Raw genomic sequence first — 18,343 nt, forward strand, 5'->3', positions numbered from 1 at the left:
GGCAAGGCAGATAACCTACAGCATCACTATTGTGATTTTCACCGAGATTTTGATACAAGTAAACTGTTTCATTGGACCATCCTAACAAAGACAAAGCCAACCGTCAACGAGAGCTTAGTGTACCTGAGCCCGTTGATACAAAGACGTTGCTTGGCTTGTATGAGCTTCAAATACAACCAATTTAGCCGCAAGAATTCCAATCTAGGAAGAAGCAAGGGATAAAAAAAGTCCATGGCCTAGCTTGTTGAAAGCTGGTCTTTTGTTATGCCTAGCCAGTCGACAGCTGGCTTTATGTTATCTAGGTTTCTGTCGGCAGTTATTTCCCTGCAACATTCACAGTCAGAGTGTCTGATCTGATACATTCAGCCTTCTCTGCCCTCACAGTACTCTTGCCCCCCTTTTCAAATTTCACCCTGGCGAGTCCATACTTGTCCGTCGTGACCTTCCTTGTAACCCCATCCGCAACCCAAGCCACAGTCGCCGAGTCCACGGGATCCTGCGTCTCCCAATTCCTCACAGAGAATAGTGTCTCGTGTTCAGCTCGAGCATCCGAGAGTACGTCAAGCTTCAATGACAAGGGCTTGGGCTGGGACTTGGCATAGGCCCAGAGAATGTGATCGTTCGCCTTTGTCTGGTACTGGCCTCCTCCAACCAGCAAATACTGTCCATTGACAAATATATGCCACGCGTCCTTGCCGGTTGCAATTTCGCCTTTAATTTCGTTGATGTAAAAATCACCCAGACTGTCGTACCATTTTCCATCAAATGTGAATTTGCCTTTTGATGCGGCGGTATCCAGGCTAGCCGTCGGCGTATTGCCCGGTTCAGGGTTCCGGCCACAATTTGTGCCGTCACAATTATGCGTCTGTCCTGATTTTGTCGTCACCTTGTGTCCCTGAGACTGTACTTGGCCGTTGAAGATGGTGTCGGTACTTCCTTCGACACGGATAAAGACGTTCTGAGGCCTATTTTGCATTTGTATGTTAGATCCAAACACGGAGCAAATAACATGATTTCAAAGAGAAATAAGCATGCATACTCGTTAATAGCCATTTTGAACTCTTGTCTGAGGAGCTTCTCGGGGTCTTGTTGGAACAAAACAGCCAGTTTCTCATATACTCGCGTGAAAAAGCCAGGAGGTGCTCGGTGTCCTAGGGAGCAAAAAGTGTTGGACTCGAGCAAGTTGGGATCTGCTTGGATTGCACCTAGTTAATATAATGCACATACAGAAAACGCGCGATTTTCGACAGTCCAGCCTTGACTCATTCCATGCGTCTGAAGCAGCAATACGTACTGCGTGTCCCCGCCTCACTCTCCGAAATGAACAAGGCTGGCTCGGAGGAAGTGATTTTGCTATCATTTATCGAGTACTGTGGCTTCACTGCGAACGACACATCATCTCCGCAAGTAATGATACGAGGGGAGCAGGCGGTCTGGAATCTGTCCTCGTCCAACCGTGCAGCTGCACATGTCTTATTCCCGGCCCACGTTGTATTTGGACGTCACTCTCTGCACGCAACCTACCGGCTTCTACTCCGTAGTGGCGCGGGTTTCCCCATCATTTGGCTCAAATCACTGCAGACATTTGCACATCATTCGGCCCTTTGGGTGTGAGGAAGGGTGCGTTTGCGAGGCCGATGCCACGTCCGACTCGACCTGATTCCGGTAGCCCGTGTCTCAGGCACCGGCTACTGTCCACGACACGAGACTGTCAGAGGCGCGGTAATTATAATAAACCTTTTATTACGGAGTACCTGGACACCTTCCTTGACCATTCCCTAGAAATACTAGTGAGCAACAGGCAGTGTACCCCTAGCCGTGGCCGCGCCGTAGATAATGTCGGCCGCCGACGCAAACGCCTCCAGAGTAGGCTCATACACGGCAATATAATTCCTCACCTCGGCCTCGTCGTCGATAAAGTCATACGGACTGCAGGTAGCCACCGCGATGAGCGTCCTGCCCGCCCGCCGCCTGGCAATCTCCAGCCCCAGACTCCGCTGGTACTGCGACTCCCTCGCGTTTCTCGTCGCCAAAACGACCACGGCCGCGTCCTCCACCCGCCCCCACTGCTCCGGCGTCAGGGTAGACTCTGTGAAGCGAATGTCCTCAACGGCAGGGTTGTACCTGCGGAGGGAGTCGCCAAAGGCGCCGGAAACCCAGGGCACGCGCGTCTTCTGCAGCTCCTCCCCGCTGGACGCGGCGCCGCTGGTGGGAACGTTGACGCCCGGCGAGACGAATACCGTGCTGGCGGTTCTGGACACGGGCAAGAGGCCTGCTTCCGACCGGACAACCGTGGTGGCGTTGGCGTAAATGTCGCGGGCAAGGGCCTCGTTCTCCTTGTTCAGGCGGGCCAGGTCTGATGGCGGCCGGGCTTCCAATGCCGTGTCCCAGCTTGTGTACTTGTCCTTGAGGTCGCGCAGCCGCTTGAGAGATGCGTCTAGCCGTGCCTGGGACAGCTCTCCGGCATGGAGGGCCTCGCAGACGCGGTCGATGGAAGCAGCTTGCACGTCGTACGTGTGGCAAATCATGACATTGTCGACGCCCGCCTTGAGCGCCATGAGGGCGCCCTCTACGGTTCCGTATGCGGCTCGAACGCCGTCCATTTCCATACAATCGGTCATGATGACGCCCTCGAACCCGAGGTCCTCGCGCAGGATTTTGATCGTCTCGGGGGACAGGGTGGCGGGCAGATGCGAGCCGCTCGCCTCGGGCAGGGCAATGTGCGCCGTCATGACCATCTCGATGCCCTCTGCGGCTGCGCGGCGAAAGGGAACCAGCTCCAGCGCTTCCAGCTCCTCCCTGGTCTTGTTGACGACGGGCAGGCCGTAGTGCGAATCTACGGCCGTGTCGCCGTGGCCGGGGAAGTGCTTGATGCAGGGCGCGACTCTGGTCTCTCGCAGGCCCTTGGCACACTCGGCGGCAAATCGGGCGACCTTGTCGGCATCGTCGCCGGGACTCCGTACTCCAATGACGGGGTTCAGCGGCTCATTGTTGACGTCGCCGACCGGAGCGTAGTTCATGTTGATGCCGAAATAGCGCAACATGTTGCCCGTGGCTTTGGCGACGTGGTATGCGCTCTCCAACGATGCGGCTGCGCCCAGGGCCATTGGTCCGGGCAGCTGTGCCGCGACTGGAGGTGAAATGCGCGTCACGAGTCCGTTTTCCTGGTCGATGCCGACAAAGAGAGGCTGGGTGTGGCCGGCATCCTTGGCCAGTTGTTGAAGTCCCAGGCAGAGAGCTTGTAGCTGGGCGGCGTCTTTGATGTTGCGCTTGAAGAGGAGAACGGCGCCCACGCCATAGTCTTGGATGAGAGACTTGATTTCTTTGTTGATTTCGGTCCCGTAGAAGCCAACCGCAAAGAGCTATCAGGGACTGTTAGTAGTCGTGCTCATGATCAGAGGGGGGAGGTTTATGTTGATGGAAGTTGAACCTGGCCAACTACCCGGCGTTGCTCTGCCGAGGGCATTATTCCTGCTTCGTCGTTTTTTGGGAGCATATGGTTTTTTTTTCTTTTGGGGGATGCCTTGTATTCATGCTTGCGCCGCTGAAGAGACTCGGTCGTGTATTTAGCGACGAAGCCAGAATTGAGGGCTTCATTCGCAAGTCGAGTGGGGGTCAAGAGTCAACAAGCATCCGGCCTCTGTCTTCAAATGCCTTCAACAGCAGTGCTTCTGGGATTGGCGCGAACAGCTACGGCGATGTAACGTGGCTCGACTGACCCCCATGCATGCCGGGTCCGTGGGGAAGATGAGGGTTGGAGCTGGTTTGATGTTCCGAGTTGACGGTTGGCCATCTCCAGTGAGGGGTTGAGAGGCGTCTTGGTCGCAAATGATGGAGGGTCTCATGCCAGGCCCGTTGAAGCGACAGGGAAATTCCTTCAGATCTATAATCCGGGGGCGCAATTCAAGGGGGTATAATACCACGTGAAAGTGACGGCTTTAAAAGTTGAACAAATTTGGCCATCTATTGAAAAGGCTGTGAGACCAAGTTCAAATCATGCCAACATAACAAGTTTCCAGTGTTCGCTCTGTCATGAGTACAGCTTTATGCTGATCGGCTCACGACTTTTCCTTAATATATTTTCTACATCCAACCAAAGGTGCCAAAGTCTTCCCAACATGATGCTCTCAGCACCAGCCTACACGGCAACACTCCCGGGACATTAACAACACTTCCCCTCACGGGTCACGATGCTCCCCCGCACTCACTCACCATCTTCAACCACCACCACATAGCCCATTCCTCCCACTCGATCAAAAGCGACAACAAAAATCCCATCATGGCCGACTACCAAACCTACCAGCTCGGCGACTTCAAGCTCGTCAGCGGCGAGACCATCCCCAACGCCTTCATCGCGTACAAGACCATCGGCGACCCCTCGCACCCGGCCATCATCTACCCGTCGTGGTTCAGTGGCGCCATCGCCGACAACGAATGGCTCATCGGCGAGGACAAGACGCTCAACCCGCGCAAGTACTTCATCATCATCCCCGCCATGTTCGGCACCGGCCAGTCCAGCAGCCCGTCCAACACGCCGCGCCGCCCCTTTCCCGCCGTCACCCTCCGCGACAACGTCACCGCCCAGCACCGCCTCGTCACGCAGCACCTCGGCGTCCGGCACGCGCGCTGCATCCTGGGCTGGAGCATGGGCGCCTGCCAGGCGTACCAGTGGGTGACGCAGTTCCCCGACTTTGCCGACTGCGCCGTGCCCTTCTGCGGCGCCGCCCGCACCTCCCTCCACAACCAGGTCTTCCTCGAGGGCGTCAAGAGCGCGCTGCTCGCCGCCAAGGGCGCGTCGTCGGCGGGCTCGGCGCTGGGCGAGGCCACGCCGGCCGACGAGTACCGCGCCTGGACCGCGCCCGAGAGGACCGCCGGCCTCAAGGCCCTGGGCCGCGTCTACGCCGGCTGGGGCTTCAGCCAGGCGTTTTACCGGCAGAAGGTGTACGAGACGGCGCTGGGGTACAAGTCGCTCGAGGACTTTATGCTCAATTTCTGGGAGAAGTGGGCTCTGTCAAAAGGTACGCACACCTGCGCAAAGCTAAACTGACATACATTCTCTGCTTACGCTCGTCTGCAAGACCCGGAAAACCTGCTGCTCATGCTGGCGGCGTGGCAGGCGGGCGACTGCTCCGACCAGGAGCCGTACAACAAGGACTTTGAGCTGGCCATGCGGAGCATCAAGACCAGGATGCTCGTCCTGCCGGGCAGGGAGGACTTGTACTTTCCCCCGGAGGACTCCGAGTACGAGGTGCGGTGCATGTCGGAGGGGGTCGGGAAGTGTATCCCGTTTCCGTCCATCTGGGGACACTGGTAGGTGCAACGAGAAACAAGACGTGCGGTGCTGACCTTTGATGCTGACGACTGCCCAGGGCGGGCGGGCCGGGACTGAACCCCGAGGATCTCAAGTGGCTCGACAACAAGCTCAGGGTGTTTTTGGAGGATGAGGCGACTCTGATGAGCGAGGTGAGCGTGTCCAAGTGACAAGTCTATGTATTCAAGACTGGCGATATGTCTAGCGTAGCTATGGTGGTACAAAACAGCCCAACTACCAGAATGGCAATGTAAGATTCAAAATTCCCCCTATATATGTCCCCTGAAACTGGCGTCTTTGTTCATTGACAGCCATTACAACTTGAAAAAAAACATACCCTTACATGTCCCACATGTTTTTATTAGTCTAATCCACCTTTGTTTCGTTGCTCTGGCTCTTCTTCCATTGTCTCGCAAGATGAATCAGCCTCAGCCCTGCTGCGGCACTGCTCCCCTCCTCGACCTGCTTGGTCCAAAAGCTGCCAGAGCTAGCGACGAGCACCGACTTGCGACGTTCCCTCTCGGCGGGGCTGAGGTTGACACCCGCTCGTTTGTTCGCTTCGATTTCTTCGAGGTAGTGCAGCCGGCGGGCATATCTCTCGTGGCGCTCCTTGCGAATCTGCTCGGACCCGTAGCGCTCAAAGATCCATCGCGTCAACGCGCGCAGCATAAGCAGCAAGTGCTCGCTGACGAATATCGTGATGGGCAGGGTCGTCCACCCCCCCGCGCCAATGGTGTCGGTCCCGAAAAGATGAACAATGGCTGCGGTCGATATGCTTCCCAACAGGGTCAACGTTTCCAGAGCCGTCACCCAGGGGCCGATGCCGTCGGCCCGTGTCGGGGCAGGTCGCCGGTGTTCGATGCAAATTTTAGCGAAATCAGACCGAAGCTCGATCCAGTTATTTATGAGGAACCCCATGGATATCAGCGGCCACACAGGCGAGAACAAGGCCAGGTAGCCAAATTGAAGGACAAGCTCCGCAATGTCCTCTTGCACATTGTACTGAGAGCGCGTCGCCTGGTTTCGGACGCGCTTCAAATAATCGGCTTCGCCGGCATCGTCGGAGACGAGCGTCAGAAGCATAGTGTCTTTGGTGTAGGCTCGACGGTACTCGCGATACCAGTCGCTAAACTTGTATTTGATAAGGGGCAGGATATTCTCCTCGAAGAAATCGGACAATTGTCCCGTCACAGTTAGCGCAATGACTTCGTTGCGGAGTCGGTCCGTATCGGAAGCAAAGGGGCGGAACACGAGCTTGGCGGCGAATTTCGGGAACAAGTGTACAATGAGTTGCTTCACACGAGGGATTATCACGTCGCCAAATGGGACGTAAACAAATGCCGTGAGCAGAATGGGGAGATAGTTTGTAATGATGCTAAGAATGAAGAGCTTCTGCGTCAACGACATTTCATGTTCGTCTGCAGTCCTGTGATTTTCGTATTCGGTCAATGCAGTTGCAATGCCCTCGAGTGACGATGAGATTCGTGGAATGGCCACTGCTAGCAATATCGTAGGGACGTACTCCTGTACATAAATCGCGTCAGTCAAGCGTGTTTCCCCTTGTATGAGATGCTGCTTCATCTAAACAATGTCGTGCTTACCAAGTAAAATTGATGAGGGCCCTCGTACGTCTCACATATCAAAACCTCTACTACAAAGACGGAACAGATCATGAGTCCGAGAACAATGGTGGCCAGAATGATGAAGGGGATCTGAAGCAGCTGACGAGCAATCTGCTTCCACTTGGGAAAGTAGTGCTTGGTCCGACCATTCTCATCCACAATAATCTTGTCATACTTGAACGCCGGCCGGTTGATCTTGACCTTGTTGACGCCTCGTACCATCCAGCGCATACTGAGATCAATCTCTTGGATTTTCCAATACTCGAGGAAGACGGTGCACCATACGCCAGTCAAGATGGCATAGGCGAGAGAGTACTTGGGGAGAAACAGCCAAGTGAAAACACCAGTGATGGCGGGAAACGTCAGAAAGGTGAGGTAGGTCTGGATAAAGGCAAAATAAAACGCAATCTTGGACCCGTGTAAATCTCGAATCTTGTCAAAGTCTTCGGCCGTCAACATGATGGTTTTGCTCAGGTGGCGGAGTATAGACTGGTTCACGGGCTCGTTGTGCAGTGGGAAGATGGCCTTGACGTTTTCCCACTCGCCGACTTCTGGCGTGATGCCGGCACCGCCCAAATCCGTCGGCCAGAGAATGAGATGATATAGGGCGAGGACATCTTCGGCTTCGAACCAGGCCTTTACGACTGTGTGTTTGTCGCCGCCGGGATGGGATTGGGTGATGGCATATAGCCAGTCCTTGACTCTGATTTGTCATTGTGTTAGCAGTCGGTTCGTTTCGCTCATCTGTAGCGCAGGGCAAGTTCGGCGGCTAGCTACCGTTGTTTGTAGACTGTATTTCCCAACAGTTGAGACGGTGCCTTGACGAAGACAAGAATGGTCTGTTCGTAACCCGGGCGCACTTCGGTATGCAGCCCGGCGGCTTCCAAGTTATCAAGCAGGCAATTGAATTCCTTGGCAGCTGCATCGTAATCTATCAGACTCGGCATGTCAATATGATATTCTTTTTTTGTTCTACCAGCGCTTCCAACAGGTGCGAAAGCGGGCCGGCCGGGTCAGTCACACCTATGCCCCCAAAGTCATACAACACGACGTATTTATCGTTATACGTCTCCCCTTTTGTGGGCGTTGTTGGTCGAGATTCCCTTTTATATCCATGGAAAGTCTTAGATGGTATGCCGATATCACTGGGACTCGGTGGTGCCAGGTGAACGCTGCTGCTTGAAGTCTGGGTCGGAAGATCGACCTTTGGGGCGACATGGAGCATGATGCTGGCGTCTAGCGGCTGCTACCAGAGCGGCCGGGGTCCTGGGGAGCTGAAGAACAGGACACAAGGTGCAGGAAACAAAATGGGAGGATCAATGAGCGACAGACAGCTTGTTTGGCTTGACATGCTCTGGCCTCCATGCAACCCAATCGCACGTCCCAGCTACGAGGGGTGTAGAGGGAAGAAAAGCCGGATAGGGGGGAGACGGCATTTGAGATGACGCCAGGCGGTTCACATGCGCCAATGCACACCAAGCATCTCAGACATGGACAGGCAGTGAAAGAAATGGCTGGGAACAAAAAAACGACGAGGACGGATACAACGGCGAACGCACGGCTCTGAGCCTCAATGCAAGCCAAAAACTGAAAGCTAATCAGACCAGCGTCATTTATTCTCCATTTACCCACAAGCCTTCCCGCTGCGCCACACCACGCCACCATCGATCCATCGACAGATTCGTCAGCTGAGGCAGAGAATCTATCCAGATGATCATCACACACATGCTCGCCAGATCCTACATTCAGCCGCGAAAGAAGCTGTTGCAGGAAAACACAGGTTCGACCTCTATACGGCATAATGCATGAAACAAGCATCGACAACAAGAGCAGTTAATTACAGTGTGATGGAGAATAAAGATGCTAACATGTCATCAGCTGGGGAGCAGTTAGAGCCAAGAAAGCGAAGGATGCAAGCTGGTTTACGGGATTGGCGGACGGCGCACCAGATGGTTACCGAGGAAGGGCTTGAAGGCAACATCTTCCCACCGATGGTCAAGGCAAAGGACTTTTCACATTTGCGCAAACTGTGATACTTTTGGACCACTTCAAGCGAAATCACCTCAATCAGCTGTCTGATCAAAGATGTCCCGATATCCGACAGCGTGAACACCCCCACCAAACTGTTTGGGCCCGGTATCGCGTCTTGCGCCCCTCTACATCAAGGCAGACATTGCGCCTTCCACCTTTGTAGCGGTTATCAACATTACGCAAGCTGTTGGATGAACTGAAATAGAGGGGAGAGGCCGACGATCTCACCTCGCAAGTGCGACTTCACGAGCGGAGATGTCTTCGATACAGCCAGCAGCACTTCCCGTGGCACAAGGGGAATGGTAGACGGGCTATTTCTTCATGTCGATACCGTCATTGATGGTTTATTTGTTCTATCCAGGCCGTAGCAAGTGCCCCTCTCGTGAAAAAAACGGCTGCATGTGTCCCATTCGTGTCCATCTGCCAAGTGGCCGCATTCGTCCTCATTTTCGGCCAGTCTGTCTTTGACTAGGTGCGCATATCCCCTACCATTTGCTGTGTTCAAACTCTCCCTGTGTATACTTGGGTGATTTATGGTAAAATATATTTACATATCATAAAGTATATACTAACATATTATAATATCGACGTAAAAATGGGGGTTTCCTTAAAGGCGAGAGACCCCAGGAATCAGGAGACGTAATAACGCGGCATGTGAGGCGGGAAAAAAAGAAGACAAAGGGGGCGCAAAGATCAAGAAAGTAACACCATGGCTGGATTATCCTCATCGCAGAGACATATTATAATATACTATGGTATATAGCCTGATAGCCAGCCAGGTACCTGGTGGGGTGTGAGCGCATCCAGCAAAAAGCTTCATTTCCTTCGCCAATTTTGCCCTTTCACGTTTTTTCTTGTTTCTGCTACTTCCCCCTTTCTTCCCGATAAACTTATCCTTTTATGTCCCCTTTTTTACCAAATAAAATCCTCTTCTTCTTCTTCTTCTTCTTCTGGTGGCTGACTTGCAGATTTCGACTCTCCCTTCGTCGTTTTTCCTGTTGCTTTGCCCGCCGCTTCCCCCGCCGTTTTCCCTTTTCCTGGCGATGGTTTTGACGGCTTGGGCTTTTTGGGGGGCGGAGAAACTTTATCCTCATCTTGAGGGCGCTTTTTCTCTATCCCACCCTTTATCTTGTTAACGATTTTTAGAAGCTTGGCGAATTCTTTACTTAATTTGAGGTTTTCTTCGCCCAATTTCTTATTTTCTTCCTTCAATTGGTCAATTTCTTTGTCTCTGAGGGCGAAACTTTCTTTAATTCTTTTACCAAGGTTATCCGTTTTCGTTTTTATGTTGGCGTTTAGTTTACCGATCTCAGTTTCGGTATATTCTCTGGCGTTTTCCGCCGCCTCTTTCGACTCTTTAGCCTTCCCATTGATAAGATTAGTTTGCTTACAGAATTCTTGAGCAACCCTAATTTTCATTGAGGCGATTTCATCCTTGATGTTCTTAATCTCAGCGTTCGCGGCGGGGGATTCAGCCACCACGGCGATACCTCCCACTTTTTGATCGTTGGATAGCGTGACGAACCCCAGGTCATGGCGCCCGAGGGAATATAGGTCTCCAAAAAGTGTACCGTTGACTGATCCTAGTTTATCAAGATATCTAGTGGCGAGAACCTGCGCGCGACTAGGCAAAACTGTATCGGAATTTGCTGGATATGATTGTCCGCGAATCTCAACTCGACCGTTATTATGCCATCCTACCACGGCGTTCTTGGCCTTGTTTTTGATTCGTCGTATTAGGCCGATTTCTGCCTGGGATCGTGGTTTTCCTTGTTTGTGGCTGTGTTTGACTCTTGAGCGGTATTCGTTGATAATAACTAGAGCCACTTCTCGCCACAAAGGGTAGTAAGGATCCTCCCGAATCAGACTAATTCCTTCATCGTTGAGACGGCCTCCGGCTCGTGCAAACTCGCGTAAGCCGGTGTACAACGCGTCCTGGGCTGTCCAAGCCGCGGCCCTTTTGCTCCCCCTTCTATAATTTCCAAAGGGTTCAAGCGCCTCGGCGGTATCATCAGCCTTTTCAGTTGAAGTTTTCTTGCCAAAATACCGCCCTGGGGGGCCAAATCTGGCCACCAAACGTTTCACTTCCTTGATTTCTTCAAGTTGGCAGAGATCCTCAGGCGCCTCGAATTCCAGCTCTTGGGTGTTGTCGTTCTCATCTTCTTCTTCATCCAGTTCAGATCCGCTCTCCTGGAAGGGGGGATCTTCCCCTGTTTCAACGAGGTTCCTCATTGGTTTCCGATGTCTTCTACACGGTAACCAGATCTTGAATGGGCGAAAACCCCGAAATTTCCTTGATATAAGCGTATTTCAAAGACTTCCGCGATGTCATTTGTTTGATCGCCTCTGTCAATCTCGCAGCGCAAAGGGGTTGTGTGCGGCGCAGCGTTGGATTTGGGGAACAGGGCTTTTATGAAAGTTTCAAGTTTTCCGTTTGTAGCTGTTTTTGGGGGGGGAGCAGTGCTTTATTTTCGCGTTTGTAGCCAGGCTGAGCTCAAAGTCAGCGCAATGTGAGTTTGCGTTCAGAAAACCTTCACTACAGCCACGTACATGACAATTGCAAGCTCAGCTACAATTCATGGCAGAATATATTTGCTCACCAAGAAGTATACACCAAAATACCGTAATATATTACAACATAGGGCGCGATGGCCAGGCACTTAACATGGTTCAAGTCCTCTTGCGTCTCATTGTAGATATGCGCCATGTTATTTGAACAACTCTACATGCAAACAATCAAGGTAGAACCATGCAAGGTGAATCACCCAGTCATGGCAGTCACGTACATTGCAATTGTGAACTCAGCTAGGTCTATGCCATTTTATTCATTTAACTCATTAAAGTACAGTCCAGGTAAATCAACCCAGTTTTTGTATCCCTTGCTCATAACCGCGAATGCAAAGCGAAAAAATTAAAGCAAACTCTAAAAATCATCTCAAGACACCCCGTAGATCCTCCACATTTTTGGGCCAGTCTGATGAAAGCCATGGGTATCAAGGAATTTAGTCGACCTCCTCGACGGTCGGGCCGTCATCGCCACCAGCACCACCAGGGCCACCAGCGCCAGGGAAGCCGCCAGGACCGCCAGGACCGCCAGGCATACCGCCGGGCATACCGCCAGCCTGGCCACCAGCTCCGTAGAACTTCATCATGATGGGGTTGGCAATGGCCTCAATCTCCTTCTGCTTGGCCTCATACTCCTCGGCGCTGGCCTGCTCGTTCTGGTCAAGCCAAGAGCTAATGTCGGCAGCGGCGGCGAGCTTCTCTTTGTCGCCGGCGTCAAGCTTCTCATCAACGCCAGGCTCCTGAAGGGTGGTGCGCAGGTTGGAAGCGTAGTGATCAAGGGCATTTCGGGCGCCGACACGGCGACCCTCGGCCTCATCAGCTTCCTTATACTTCTCGGCATCAGCCAGCATGCGCTCAATCTCCTCCTTGGACAGGCGGCCCTTGTCGTTGGTGATGACAATCTTGTTGGACTTGCCGGTGCCCTTCTCAACAGCGGAAACGTTCATGATACCATTGGCATCGAGATCAAAGGTGACCTCAATCTGGGGAACACCACGGGGAGCGGGAGGAATACCAGTGAGCTCAAACTTGCCGAGCAGGTTGTTGTCCTTGGTGCGCTGACGTTCACCTTCAAAGACTTGGATAAGAACACCAGGCTGGTTGTCGGAGAAAGTAGAGAAAACCTCGGACTTCTTGGTGGGAATGGTGGTGTTTCGGGGGATAAGCTTGGTCATCATGCCACCAGCGGTCTCAATACCAAGAGAGAGAGGGGCGACATCGAGCAGCAGAATGCTGCTGGTGGTCTGAGAGTTGTAGCCAGACAGGATAGCGGCCTGGACGGCAGCACCGTAGGCGACAGCCTCATCGGGATTGATGGACTTGCTGGGCTGCTTGCCGTTGAAGTACTCAGTGATGAGCTTCTGGATACGGGGGATACGGGTAGAGCCACCGACGAGGACAATCTCGTCAACCTGGTTCTTGTCGATCTTGGCATCCGAGATGACGCGGTCGAGAGGCTGCATGGTAGAACGGAAGAGATCCTGGCAAAGCTCTTCGAAACGAGCTCGGGTGATGGAGGTGTAGAAGTCGATGTTCTCCATCAGAGAGTCGATCTCAATAGAGGTCTGGGAAGCCGAAGACAGGGCACGCTTGGCACGCTCACAGGCGCTTCGAAGACGGCGCAGAGCACGTGAGTTGGTGGTGAGATCTGTTATCAAGTTAGCTCCATGTTCATCTTGACTGTACTGAGATATACTCGAGCATATTCGAATACATCCAAATGTACTCAAAAATGCTCAATTATATTGGAAAAGAGCGCTCTTACCCTTCTTGTGCTTGCGTTTGAACTCATTTACAAAGTGGTTCACCAATCGGTTGTCAAAGTCCTCACCACCCAAGTGAGTGTCACCAGCGGTGGACTTGACTTCAAAGACACCTCCGGCAACGGCGAGGAGGGAGACATCGAAAGTACCACCACCAAGATCGAAGATGAGGATATTGCGCTCGGGGATATCATCCTTGTCCTTGTCCTCAGGGCGAATCTTGTCGAAGCCATAGGCAATGGCGGCGGCAGTGGGTTCGTTGATGATTCGCAGGACGTTCAGGCCGGCGATGAGACCAGCGTCCTTGGTGGCCTGACGCTGAGAGTCGTTGAAGTAGGCAGGGACAGTGATGACGGCATTGTTGACAGTCTCGCCAATAAAAGCCTCTGCGGTCTCACGCATCTTCATGAGAATCATAGATGAGATTTCCTCAGGTGTGAAGGTCTTGGTCTCGCCCATGTATTGGACCTCGACAGCGGGCTTGCCGGACTTATCGATGACCTTGAAGGGGAAGTGCTTCATGTCGGCCTGGACATCGGCATCGGAGAACTTTCGGCCAATCAATCGCTTGGCGTCAAAGACTGTGTTCTCAGGGTTCTTGGTGACCTGGTTCTTGGCGGCATCTCCGATCAGACGCTCGGTGTCGTTGAAGGCGACGTATGAAGGGGTCGTTCGGTTACCCTGGTCGTTGGCGATAATTTCACATTTCTCCTGGTCGAAGACACCAACGCACGAGTACGTGGTGCCCAGATCGATACCAACAGCAGTGACCTTGCCGCTCATTGTGGTGGTTGTGATGCGAGTGCGGGGGAGAACAAATCGGGTATCTTGGTGTGTGTTGAAGACCCAATTCAAATCAGTGAGTTTGATTGGATTGACAAAGGCGGTAGAGTGAAGAGAGGATGTAGAGAGGGATGTAGAGAGGATGAAGAATGGAATGAGAATGAGGATGAGAAAGATGAGAGCAAAATGTGAGAGGTAGATAAATAAACCAAAGTGGGATGCTTCGATGAGCTTCCACTCTGTTCCAAGGCTTTCGCGGGAGCCCACTCGAACCTTGCAGGGGGTGCCAGAATGCCGCAGCACCTTCGCGCGCAATCGTGCGCTTTGTGCCCAATCACGTCGGGCCACAGTGGGGGGAGGGGCAGCTGTTGGTTGCGTCTAGCGCTTTCTAGCCTGCTCCAGTGCTGGAAACAGAAAAAAAAAATTGTGTTGAGCTTGACAACGGGTGGGGCTGGCAGAGATGGATGTACAAGGCACCTAGCTGCGTCACAGGGTGTGTGAGAGGGGAAAAGTTGCGTCTACCTGCGCCGCTGCCCCGCATCGAGTTGATGGAATTTTCGGGAGGGAGCTTTGGATGACATCAAGTGGCGGTCAAATTTGGAGTCGACAAAGAATCTCAAACGCGCTGCTTTTGTGAGCACCAACAAGGCCGAGAGCACAGCCTGGTTGAAAGAGCCTGCAGTGCACACGCCAATCGTTTGCAAGTGAACAGCCCCCTCGGTCGCAGGCACCAGGCTCCAGCATGTTCCGTGAGACTCGATCGCGAAACACTACGGCGAAAACCCGCACCAGAGAAATGCCTCCAAATCTCATGGCCTGGTCAAGGTCATGTTGAGTACAGTCGAACGCAGAGTCCGGCAGCTTTACTATTTGCCTGTGCAGTACTCTCAAGTGGCATGCGGTAGGAGCCAAAAAATACTGTACCAAAGCAGATACTAGACAATCCGAGATTCTGCAGTATGTCATGTATCCTCGATGCTAGGCAAATGTAGGTAGGCAGTCCGGTATGCTAATACTTAATGGAAGCTTCAGAGACCTGCTACGGAACTGGCGGATGGTGCGACACGGCCCAAAGTCAATCCATCCAACTACACCTCTACTGCCCAATATCGGTGGACCAACAAAGTTCACAATCTTGACTTGGAGCTCAAAACCTGACGAGGCAACAGGTGGAACCCGTGGGGCGATTGGGCAGCCTCCATTTTGCAAACCACCAGACGAATTCTGTCAGCTCCAGTCCGTCGCAAAATATTTTTGGCCACCGAGAAGGACACCCTAATATAACGGCATGTCCTCAATCAGACAGAGCGCGGTAGCCTGGTACCTGATCTGGTCAAATACTGTTCACCTCCCGCTGTAAACCATCGCGCAGCTAGTCAATGCCGTCTCTTTCCATGGGCCTTTTGCGGCACATGCAGCTTCAATTTATGAGACTTCCAATTCAATCCGGCCTCGGTTGGATAGCTGCTGCGGACCTTTCGGCAGGCTCATTCAGCTCGGCGTATCTCGTCAGTTCCGTCTGGTCGATCTAATCGCCTGGCTTGTCAAAGCAATATCCCGAAATTAGCTGCCTCTCAATTTGCGCCGCCGGCGTCTGTTACGTCCCCGAATTGGTCAAGGGGCCATGTGAGAGAGCTAATCGCAGCCAGCATGCTGGATTGACCCTTTTTATACAAATCTTCCTAGCTCTGATAGTATCAACAAGAAGCACCTCATCCTGTCTTGAAAAAATGTATTCAAGTAGATTTTGTTATCAACTGTTTGACCATTACATTGAAACAATTACACCATCTCCCTTCCAGGTCGTCCCTTTGGGTCGTCTCTACTGTGCGAGCTCTCCAAACGAATAGCTACTTCCTCCGCTTGGGCGGTCCTCCCTCTGATCAAAGTCCACAAGTATGGTTCTGTAAAAACTATGTTTGTATTGGCTTCATCGTCATCGACTGCTGACTGGTTTCCCAGTTTTACATTCCCGAGGAAGAAGCAGCAGATAAAGGACTAAACCCGCTTGTTAGATTGTCATGACAAACGGGAAGAGAGTCATACTAACCACAACCATAAAGGGAACAATGGCAACGTATGCCCACACAACCCCCATCTACAAGCCATATTCAGCACCAGCGCATTGTTTTCTTGACATGGCATAGAACAGGGAGGCTTTCCTACCTTGGCGTCGTAGACGGCCTGCTCAGCCCCAAGGTCGCCCGGTTCCTGAATCTTGGAAAAGTCGCTATGCTTATAATCAAGGCCCGAAGTATTGTTGAAGACTGTCGACATTATAGTCAGGCCAATGGTCCCTCCGAATGGGGTGGCGATAGCCATCAGCCCGATGAGCGCCGCGCGATGCTTCTTGAAGATGCCGATTCCATGAAGAGGCGCAACCATGAATCGCAGCCCGATGCCAACACCCGTCAAGGCCATCATCCCAAATATACTGGGGAGATGTTCATTGTACAACGCCCATGCTAGCATGCCGATGCCGACAGCTTCTATGAGGGTCCCAAAGAAGAGAGGTGGAAAGGTCATTCTAGGCCACTTGTTGCAAACAAAGGAGCACAGGTAAACGCCGACTCCCATTCCAGGAACAAAGTACAACAGCTGCAATCCAGCCTTGTCTGGAGAATAGCCCTGATCCTATCATTAGTACTTTTCTTTTCGCCCCAGCTACCACTATCCAGGTCGCTTACCAAGACCGCAATAAAGTAGATGTTGCAAAAGAACAGAACCTAGACTCATTAGTCGGGGCCTCTCCGAACCTGCGTGCACAAGTCTTCTTACCGAAAACAAGGCCATGCCAGTAGCGATTTCCGTGTAAAATATCAGTCCAACATCTCGGTTCGTCAACATGGCCCACGGAATCATGGCCCTTTGCTTGGGCAGCTTGACAGAGAGCATTCTTCCCGGCGATAGCAATCTTTCCCAGATGAAAAAGGCCAATGAAAAGACAAGGCCCAAAACAAGCGACGCCAGAACAGGCGCCGAGTTCCAAGAGTACGTCGCACCACCCCACGTCAACGCCAGGACAATTAGACCGAATCCCAGGACAAACAGAACCTGACCACCAACATCCACCGTCTTTAGCCGAGCTACAAACTTGGACCTCTGACCAGTTTCGACAGTCTCGTCCAGCTCGGGAATAGGCTGCGGGCCGAGGAGCTCCTTCCGGAGGACGAAAAAGACGGCAATAAGTGCCACGGCTCCAACGGGCAGATTGATCCCAAAGCACCATCGCCAATTGGACCCAGAGAGATAGCCTCCAATGACGGGGCCGATACCATACGACACGCCACCCACAATGGCAAAGATGGCCCAGTTCTTGGCGTTCTCCTTCAAGGTTACGCGGTCGGCGAGGATTGTTCGAACCACGACGTTGAGCCCCGAGGCGGCGACGCCTTGAAAGCCCCGGCCGAGAAGCAGCATGGGGAAGGCGGTGGTGGGAGCGCCCGTACACAAGGCGCTTCCAACCATCATGATGAGAATGGCGGCCGTGAGGGAGACGTACCGGCCAAAGACGTCGGCTATCTGCGCCCAGCAGGGGATGAATGCCGCCGAGGAGAGAGTGAATGCGGACACGATCCAGTTCTGCTGCGACAGCTGGTTGAAGTCGCTTGCGATCCAGGGCAGGGCACTGGCGATGCTTTATAACGGGGTACGTCAGTTGCCGGCGCAAGGACTTTCTCATGGGAGGGGGGTCTTACATTGTTGCGTCGAGGGCTTGCAGGGCGTACGGTGAAATCAAGCCCAGGATAATCTTCCATCTGTATTTCGTGGCTCTGCTCTTCTCTGCTTTGCACTCCATGCAGGGGGACGAGTCTGGCTCGCTGTCGTGCCGATGCCTGCATGATTTGGGGAGTGACGGCTTTGGCGGTGTGGTTTTCGAAGGGCTGATGTAGCGTTTGTAGATGTATGTCGCCATGGTAGCGGTCGTAGCTTGGATCAGGAACGAGTCTGGCGTTGTTGGCAAGAATATACTCACCTCTCTCCAAGTATATCCCAATATGCTTTCTTATCCTTAAATATATGCTGATATACTTAGCTATCTTTAAGTATATCGTTTCCTGGTTGAATATTTGAAGCCCTCACTTGTAACTCAGCTCCACGTGCAGTGACACTGAGAACAAATAACGAGGTATTTGGGATTCTGGACACTCAGACTCCAATTCATTCAAACGCATAGAGATGGATCTTATAAGTATTCAACAAGAATTGCATCTCCACACCAATCACCACGAAATTAAAAAATTCCATTCTGACGCATGCCCCCGAGG

General features: G+C 52.6%; 7 protein-coding genes across 7 annotated transcripts; 1 reads left to right on the forward strand and 6 right to left on the reverse strand.

Annotated features, from left to right (window-relative positions):
- Window positions 1-316: 316 nt before the first annotated feature.
- On the reverse strand, window positions 317-976 carry MAA_07712 (uncharacterized protein; the record flags this gene model as incomplete). Its single annotated transcript, XM_007825710.2, has 1 exon — window positions 317-976. The coding sequence occupies one exon, from the start codon at window positions 974-976 to the stop codon at window positions 317-319; it is 660 nt and encodes a 219-aa protein (XP_007823901.2).
- An 811-nt stretch (window positions 977-1,787) lies between these two features.
- Window positions 1,788-3,845, reverse strand: MAA_07711 (glycoside hydrolase family 3 protein; the record flags this gene model as incomplete). Its single annotated transcript, XM_007825709.1, has 2 exons — window positions 1,788-3,362; window positions 3,720-3,845. The coding sequence occupies 2 exons, from the start codon at window positions 3,843-3,845 to the stop codon at window positions 1,788-1,790; spliced, it is 1,701 nt and encodes a 566-aa protein (XP_007823900.1).
- Window positions 3,846-4,279: 434 nt separating this feature from the next.
- On the forward strand, window positions 4,280-5,481 carry MAA_07710 (homoserine acetyltransferase family protein; the record flags this gene model as incomplete). Its single annotated transcript, XM_007825708.2, has 3 exons — window positions 4,280-5,018; window positions 5,079-5,310; window positions 5,370-5,481. 3 exons carry the CDS (start codon window positions 4,280-4,282, stop codon window positions 5,479-5,481), a joined length of 1,083 nt encoding a protein of 360 aa, XP_007823899.2.
- Window positions 5,482-5,677: 196 nt separating this feature from the next.
- MAA_07709 (transmembrane protein 16K) lies at window positions 5,678-8,158 on the reverse strand (the record flags this gene model as incomplete). The annotated part of the gene is made up of 4 exons (XM_007825707.2): window positions 5,678-6,835; window positions 6,913-7,636; window positions 7,711-7,864; window positions 7,957-8,158. 4 exons carry the CDS (start codon window positions 8,156-8,158, stop codon window positions 5,678-5,680), a joined length of 2,238 nt encoding a protein of 745 aa, XP_007823898.2.
- A 1,718-nt stretch (window positions 8,159-9,876) lies between these two features.
- On the reverse strand, window positions 9,877-11,196 carry MAA_07708 (uncharacterized protein; the record flags this gene model as incomplete). Its single annotated transcript, XM_007825706.1, has 1 exon — window positions 9,877-11,196. One exon carries the CDS (start codon window positions 11,194-11,196, stop codon window positions 9,877-9,879), a length of 1,320 nt encoding a protein of 439 aa, XP_007823897.1.
- Window positions 11,197-11,966: 770 nt separating this feature from the next.
- MAA_07707 (heat shock protein 70) lies at window positions 11,967-14,075 on the reverse strand (the record flags this gene model as incomplete). The annotated part of the gene is made up of 2 exons (XM_007825705.1): window positions 11,967-13,177; window positions 13,295-14,075. The coding sequence occupies 2 exons, from the start codon at window positions 14,073-14,075 to the stop codon at window positions 11,967-11,969; spliced, it is 1,992 nt and encodes a 663-aa protein (XP_007823896.1).
- A 1,782-nt stretch (window positions 14,076-15,857) lies between these two features.
- MAA_07706 (major facilitator superfamily transporter) lies at window positions 15,858-17,991 on the reverse strand (the record flags this gene model as incomplete). The annotated part of the gene is made up of 6 exons (XM_007825704.2): window positions 15,858-16,073; window positions 16,126-16,173; window positions 16,242-16,703; window positions 16,763-16,801; window positions 16,854-17,712; window positions 17,774-17,991. The coding sequence occupies 6 exons, from the start codon at window positions 17,989-17,991 to the stop codon at window positions 15,858-15,860; spliced, it is 1,842 nt and encodes a 613-aa protein (XP_007823895.2).
- Window positions 17,992-18,343: the final 352 nt, after the last annotated feature.

Source organism: Metarhizium robertsii, assembly GCF_000187425.2.
Source record: "Metarhizium robertsii ARSEF 23 chromosome Unknown MAA_Scf_1, whole genome shotgun sequence".
Lineage (NCBI taxonomy): Eukaryota > Fungi > Ascomycota > Sordariomycetes > Hypocreales > Clavicipitaceae > Metarhizium > Metarhizium robertsii.